General features: G+C 43.0%; 1 protein-coding gene across 2 annotated transcripts in view; it reads left to right on the forward strand.

The window, feature by feature from the left end:
• Positions 1 to 7,286, forward strand: part of Nol10 (nucleolar protein 10) — a 94,579-nt gene that overhangs the window by 6,425 nt on the left and 80,868 nt on the right. The window contains exons 4-8 of one of the 2 annotated variants that reach the window (XM_050141960.1): positions 1,035 to 1,112; positions 2,663 to 2,700; positions 3,415 to 3,551; positions 4,591 to 4,656; positions 6,102 to 6,162. In XM_050141960.1, coding sequence (XP_049997917.1) covers positions 1,035 to 1,112; positions 2,663 to 2,700; positions 3,415 to 3,551; positions 4,591 to 4,656; positions 6,102 to 6,162 — 380 coding nt within the window. The remainder of the gene's footprint in view (positions 1 to 1,034; positions 1,113 to 2,662; positions 2,701 to 3,414; positions 3,552 to 4,590; positions 4,657 to 6,101; positions 6,163 to 7,286) is intronic. The other variant, XM_050141962.1, reaches the window with a different exon arrangement.

Below are 7,286 nucleotides of genomic sequence, written 5' to 3' on the forward strand. Positions count from 1 at the left end.
GGTTTTTTCCCTGTAAAAAAAATGCTCCCCCCCCCCCCCGGTAATATCATGTTTTGCTTTTAAAAATTGATCCTTGTTTTTCCTTATTGCAAGCATGGGGTATTTGTCTGAAATACAAAGAGTATAGAAGGCTGTGACATAAGATGTGAGCATCCCCAAATTGTGCTTTAGAGGTAGTTGCTGTGTCTGTGCTTCCTTGTCATTCTTGTGCTGCAGCCTTTAGCTGTACAGAGTTGGGATCATATGCACTGTGTTGTAGCAGTCACCTCCGGGCCTGAGCGCACTTCTTTCTGTAACACATTTTAGGAGCCGCTTAGGCGGCTCAGCAGGTAAAGGTGCTTGCTGCCAAGTGTGACAACCTGAGTTTGGTCCTGGAACCCATGTGGTAGAAGGAGAGAGCCAACTCTCCAGCAGTCTTTGGAAACCTGCTCCTCTTTATGTGCTTCCTGTTTTCTGGTGTGGGTTTACCATTGTTTATTGATCTATCCACTGATAGATCAATGAGTTCTTTTGCTTTTAGACTCTGGCCATGTGTGACAGAAGTTGGAGTGGACATTTTTCCCATCGCTGGTGTGCTCGTGGCTGGGTTTCTGTAGTTCTCGATTTGTGTAAGCTGACATATAGTTTTAGAGTGGTTCTCCATTACACACACACACGGACCTTCCAGGTATTGGAGATTATCAGGGAAGTTGTATCAGTTTGTTTATGGCTAATTTTAACTGTTTCACTGATACAAGCATTAAGTTATTAAGCATCTTTTTCATCTGTTCTCATGGCAGCTGTTTGATTGTTTCTGTTACTCTTACTGGATTGTGAATCTTCTTAGGCATTATATGTCACTCTCTGTGACTTGCTTGCTTTCCCTTTGTCGTTCACTTGGGATGCTTATATGGTGCTGCTGTTAAAGCCCTCCCTTTCTTTGATTTGATGATAACTGTCTTACCTCAGGACAGAAAGGACATGCAGCAGTTTCGTAGGGTGTGACTATGAAGAGTGTGTTCTTAGGATTTCTATCAATTTAAATTTTTTTATAGGAACTTATAAACCTCGGGTTCGGTGTTATGACACCTATCAATTATCCTTGAAGTTTGAAAGGTGCTTGGATTCAGAAGGTAAGAGGCTAACTTTGAACTCATGGATAGCTTTTTGTATTTGTCAGTCATGCTGCTTTTTAGAATGGGAATGGGTTGTGTAGTGGGTTTTGGTTGCTGTGGATTAAATAGTTAAATATGTTGCTGCACTTACAGGCTGTAACCCACACTGGCTGGGCCCTTGGCTCTGCATAGGGCTACCCTCAGTAGGTCGGCCAGGTGGGCTGTTGAAGGCTCATCAAGAGCCTGCTTCACCAGGTGGTAGTGTTGCACACCTTTAATCCTAGCACTTGGGAGGCAGAGGCAGGCGGATCTCTGTGAGTTCCAGGCCAGCCTGGTCTACACAAGCTAGTTCCAGGACAGGCTCCAAAGCTACAGAGAAATTCTGACTCGAAAAACCAAACCAACCAACCAAACAAGTCTACTTCCAGACTCAGCTTATTTTGGCCGTGGGACTGGGTGGTGGGGGTCTCCCTTCGTTTCGTTTCTCCATTTCGTTTATAGAGGCTGCCAGCACTCTGCCCAGCTGGAGACCTCTTTTACATCTTTTTAGTCTTCGTTATTTTATCTCACGTGAATGGGTGTTTTACCTGCATACATATCTGTGCACCATGCATGTGCCTGATACCACAGGAAGCTGGAAGAGGGCATCTGATCCTCTTTGACTGGAATTATAGATAGCTGTGAGCTGCATGTGGGTGCTGGGCCTTGAACCTGGCTTCTCTGGGAGAGCAAGTGCTCTTAAACATGAAGCCCTATCCCTGGCCCTGAGAGACCTCTTTTGTTAAGAGATTCATCTGATTAAACAAAACTTTCCCGTTGTCATACCATATAACATGACCCCTGGGAGCAGTGTCTCAGTAACTGCAAGGCTCCATACCTACTCTCACCAGGGGGACACAGAAAGCACACTAAAATGACACAGTTAACTTTTATCAGGTAGTCTAGTGTTAGGATCAAGGGGAAAGAAGTTAGTGGGATGCAGTGTTGTGTAGAAGTGCCAGCATAGCCTTCTAGTCCCCCTTTGCTTCTGAAGAAGGCAGGAACTCTGTGCCATCCATAGCTGTTACTGTTTTCGTCTGGAGGTCAACTTAGTTTACGCAAAAGCTACTGTTGCCTCTTTTTCCTTCTTTTTATTTTGAAACAGGGTTTCTTCCTGCAGCCATAGGTGGTTGGAAACTCCTTATATAGACCAAGCTGGCTTCAAACTCGCAGAGATCTTCCTCCTCCCAAGGCATGAGCCAGCACGTGACTCCCCAGCCTGGGGCCCTTTGTAAAGCAGTGCTCTAAAGGGCACTCTTCAGTTTCTGTTTGAAAGTCTTAAAAACCATTTAGGACGTCTCAGTACGGCAGTAGTTAAAATTCTAAGGAGTCATAATTTGTAAATTCTCTTTAATTCTATAAAAAATCTAGTGGGACTTTTCTTGTTTTATGTAGAAGTAGGACAAGCACAGCATTTGTGTACAGTTATTCACCAGGCAAAACCAATTAGAATCCTCACAAGAAGCCTGTGCTTTTGCTAGGACACTGGTCGATAATTGTGGTTTCTTTTTTCTATTGCTACTTTTCAGTTGTCACCTTTGAGATTTTATCTGATGACTATTCAAAGGTATTTACTTTTTATTTTTATTTATATGTGTATGTGTGTTTGTGTGGATGTCCACCACATGTGTGCAGTTGTGCTTAGATACCAGAAGAGGGCATCAAATCACCAGGTGGTTGTGAGCTGCTGTGTAGGTGCTGGGATCTGAACTCAGGTCCTCTGCAAGAGCAGCAGTGCTCATCACTGCTAAGCTGTCTCTCCAGCCCTGCAACTCATTTTTCTAATAAATATTTCTTCTATCTTCCCAGTATTAAGTTAAAAATCACTGTGTAGTAATAGATAATTTATTATTCTATTGATTTTTGGCCAGGTGCATGCATGATGTGTACTATCTTTTAAAACAGCATTGGGGGAGAGAGCCTTTGATTGACTAGTATCGTTGGTTCTCAGCATTATAGGACCTTGCCTGTTTTCTAAGGAACTTGTAACAGTTGCCCTTTACCAGGTGTCTAATGGTCTCCATCTGTGGTTCTGATCATTGATACTGGCCTAGGCTTGTTTGCCAGGTTGCCGTCATCTCTAGTATTGATTGATTTACATTTAAACACCATGCAAACTTTATCCACACTTCTGTAGTCTGCTAAATGAAAGTGTGTGCACATAGGTCTGTGTATTTGCATGCAGAGAGTAAGCAGGGGGAGAGATGAAAGTTTTTCTTGTTTGGTAGTTTCAGTGATGTTGAAAGTTAAGCAGACTAGACTTTGATTGTTTTCTTTCCAGATCGTCTTCTTGCACAACGACAGATATATCGAGTTTCACTCACAGTCAGGTTTTTATTACAAAACCAGAATTCCCAAGTTCGGCAGAGACTTCTCTTACCACTACCCGTCCTGTGACTTGTACTTCGTTGGCGCGAGGTATCGATCAGTGTTTTTTCCCTTTTCACCTCTCACACAGCTAGCTTCACTAGATGATCTGTAGACAAATGTCCTCAATAGAGAAAGTGATGTGTTCATTAGCGTGGAAGGAACTCAATCTTAGAAAAAGGGATTAACAACAACAAAAATCTAGTAGTTTACCTAGTTGATACATAGTTTTTAGTGGGTGGTATTACTGTAATGTTTTATTTTATTTTATTATTTTAATTTATTTTCTTATTATGTATACAGTGTTCTGTCTGCATGCATGCCTGCAGGCCAGAAGAAGGCACCAGATCTCATTACAGATGGTTGTGAGCCTCCATGTGGTTGCTGGGAATTGAACTCAGGACCTCTGGAAGAGCAGCCAGTGCTTGTAGCTGTTGAGATCTCTCCAGCCCCACTATAATGTTTTAGCACCTGATATTTGCTTACTGAGATCTTTTTGGAAGACCTGACTTTAAAATATGCATGTGTCGAGTGTTTAAGCTAGAACCACACAAATCTCAAAGAGTAGCCCTTTTGCTGCGTTTACAAGATGCTGTTGTTTAGTTTTGGTTTTGTTCCTCAAGTTTTTCTTTACCCCCTGAGCTTCTAGTTCCTGCTTTAAGCTTGTTCAGTATTTTGTCATTAATATTATATGTATTTAGGGAGCTGGGGACACGGCTCAGTGAGTAAAGTTCTTTCTGTGCAAGCGTGGGGACCTGAGTTCAGATCCCCAGTGTAATATAAAAACCAGGCATGGCAGTGCTGCAGGCCAGTGACTCCAGTGCTGAGCTATGGAGGGAGATCCCCTGGAGTGACAGATGGTTGTGAACAGTCTGAGGGGGTGCTGGGAAGTAAACTCGGGTTCCTGCAAGAGTCTCAGCTCCTTACCTCCAAGACTTGGCAAATTCTTGAACAAAGTTTAGAATAAGTTTTTTATCAGCTTTTCAGAGTGAAGTGATGGCTTACGGGTGATAGCTTCGCATGTGCTTCTGAAGCTTATGTTTACTCACAGAAATGCTTGTCGCTTACTGGGTCTCTTTGTTACTTGCAGCTCTGAAGTGTATAGATTAAATTTAGAACAAGGGCGTTACCTGAATCCTCTCCAGACAGATGCCGCGTGAGTACCTCAGCCCTACTGCTGTATTTATTTTGCCCAGGAGATGGAGCCAGAGGCTTGTGTTGTCATCAAGTGACCTAGTTGCGGTCTACCAGCATCCTGGGCCGTCATTTAGTAGGATACCGTTAACAATGCTCTTAATCGGAACTGAAGGTGTTGTTCGGTTTCTTTTCCCCTAACACCATCAGTCCATCTTCTGTACTTAGTATACACAAGGTCCTTGGTTCGCCGCTAAGCAGATAAATAAATGAAGGACTCGGATTTTTGTTTTTTGTTATTGTGGTTGTTAACAAATAGATTTGCTGAGAATACCAAATAATTCCTTAAAACTTTTAAGTTCTCATACAAAAAGACTTAGAACTTAATCCCAGCACTCAGGAAGCAGAATTGGATGGATCTCTGAGTTCAGGGCCAGCCTGGTCTACATAGCAAGTTTCAGGCCAACCAGGGCTATATAGAGAGACCTTGTCTTAATATGACAACAACAAAGCTTCTGACTGACTTTTAAAAATGCAGGGTATTATTTTTACCTGTAATATTAAGTTTTCTTAAATATAAAAGTTTTTGGTACTTTTCTTTTTTGAAATCAGCTTTCAATGAATGACATCTGGTTCTGGCAGGGCCAGTTCTGTGTTCATGCACTGGGATAGGTGGCCTGCCCGGGGTCTGCAGCTGCCCTGGGATAGGTGGCCTGCCCGGGGTCTGCAGCTGCCCTGGGATAGGTGGCCTGCCCAGGGTCCTGCAGCTAGGTAGGCATGGGAGCTGGACTCCTGCCCATCTGTACTTCCAGAACTCAAACTTTGCCTTGTCTCTGTGAGGTATCTGAGAGGAGAACACAGAGTGGTAAAACTTCCAAACTGGCAAGATGGTTTTGTTCTGCCCGGGCTTAAAATACTTTTAATTTAAAAAATTTGTAACTTCATAATACATTATTGCATAATAAAAAAGTTACCTGCTCTTCAGCTGCTTGCCTTCTTATTCATAACCTCTGTTATTTATTACGAATCCTTTATACGTTGGGCACTGTTGAACATTTTGTTCTTTAATCCTCACAATAACCCATTGAGGTAGGTCAAAATTCACTTCAGGGAGTAAGAAAATGAGGCTTTGTTTATACTCCCAGGTCTGGAGATTGCCATAGTGATGGCCTGTGTTCCTAAGAATGCAGCATTGCCTGGGAGGAAATAGAAGGGCCTTTCTTCTCATGGTGGAATAGTATTTCAGAGGGAGAACTTCCCCTGTCTGGCATCCGGCAGGTAGTGTCACCCTGGGTATCAGGGCCTGAGGTGGCTATGAGCCAAGCCCTTAACTGACCCATGCTTCTATGCATTTCATGTAGCTGAGAGCCTTGATCATGTTTGTCTGCAGCATTTGGTGAGCTACAGACCTCTTCCCTAACTAGATGCCCCTAACACTTCTTTCCTGTGTTTGCTTTACTGTTTTAGGGAGAACAATGTTTGTGACATAAATGCAGTGCATGGCTTGTTCGCCACAGGAACAATTGAGGTTAGCACCTGTTGACTTCGTTTTTGTAAATGTGTTTTCACTTGTTTACAGTTCCTTTTTTTTTTCTTTAAAACGTTTAACATTTATTTGTGTGTGTGTGTGTGTGTGTATTTTGTGTGAACATGTGCATGCTTGCCGCAGTGCTTATGTAGAGATAGGAGGGCAACTTACTGGAGTTGATTTTCTTCTTCCATATGAGTCCTGGGGATTGAACTCGGGTTGTCAGGCTTGTCTGAGCCATTTTGTAAGGCTTACAGTTCTGTTTTTATTCAAAAACCATTTTCTGTGACCTGGAGCGATAGTTCAGTAGTTACAAGTGTGTATGACTCTTATAGAGGGCCCGAATTTGGTTTCCACTTCCCAGGGAAGTCAATTCACAGCTGCCTGTGACCCAAGCTCTGGGGGAGTCTGACACCATCTTCTGGCCGCTTTTGGCACATGCACCCACAGACTCATGCCTGTACACAGACATACATATACATGCAATAAAAATAGACACCCGCCTAGCATTGTGAGGCCTAGGTTTGGCCTTAACAGTGCCTAAATCAGTGAGCCAATCAATCAAGCCTCAGCATTTAATTTCTTAAAAAAAATTATACCTTTAGAAATGTTGAAAACAGCCAGGCGGTAGTGGCTTTTGCCTTCGTCACAGTGTTCAGTAGCAGAGGCAAGCGATCTCTCTGAGTTTGAGGCTGGCCTAGTATACATACTGAGTTCCAGGACAGCCAGGGCTAAAGAAATGTCAAAGGTTAAGAGCACTGATTGTTCTTCCAGAGGACCCGAGTTCAATTCCTACCACCCATATGCCAGCTCATACCTATCTGTAGCTTCAGTTTCAGGGGACCTGACACCCATAGCAAAAAATAAATAAACTAAAAAAAAAAAAAAAAGAAATGTTGAAAACATAGTTCAGGGTTTGCATTCTATATTCCCACTTTCTTATAAAAATGTTATATTTAAAAAATGTTTCCTTAGCCATTTGAAAATAAGTCATGGGCCGGGTGGTGGTGGCGCACGCCTTTAATCCCAGCACTTGGGAGGCAGAGGCAGGCAGATCTCTGTGAGTTCGAGACCAGCCTGGTCTACAGAGCTAGTTCCAGGACAGGCTCCAAAGCCACAGAGAA

Source organism: Alexandromys fortis, unplaced genomic scaffold, assembly GCF_014885135.2.
Source record: "Alexandromys fortis isolate MF-2015 unplaced genomic scaffold, M_Fortis_MF-2015_v1.1 scaffold_30, whole genome shotgun sequence".
Classification (NCBI taxonomy): domain Eukaryota; kingdom Metazoa; phylum Chordata; class Mammalia; order Rodentia; family Cricetidae; genus Alexandromys; species Alexandromys fortis.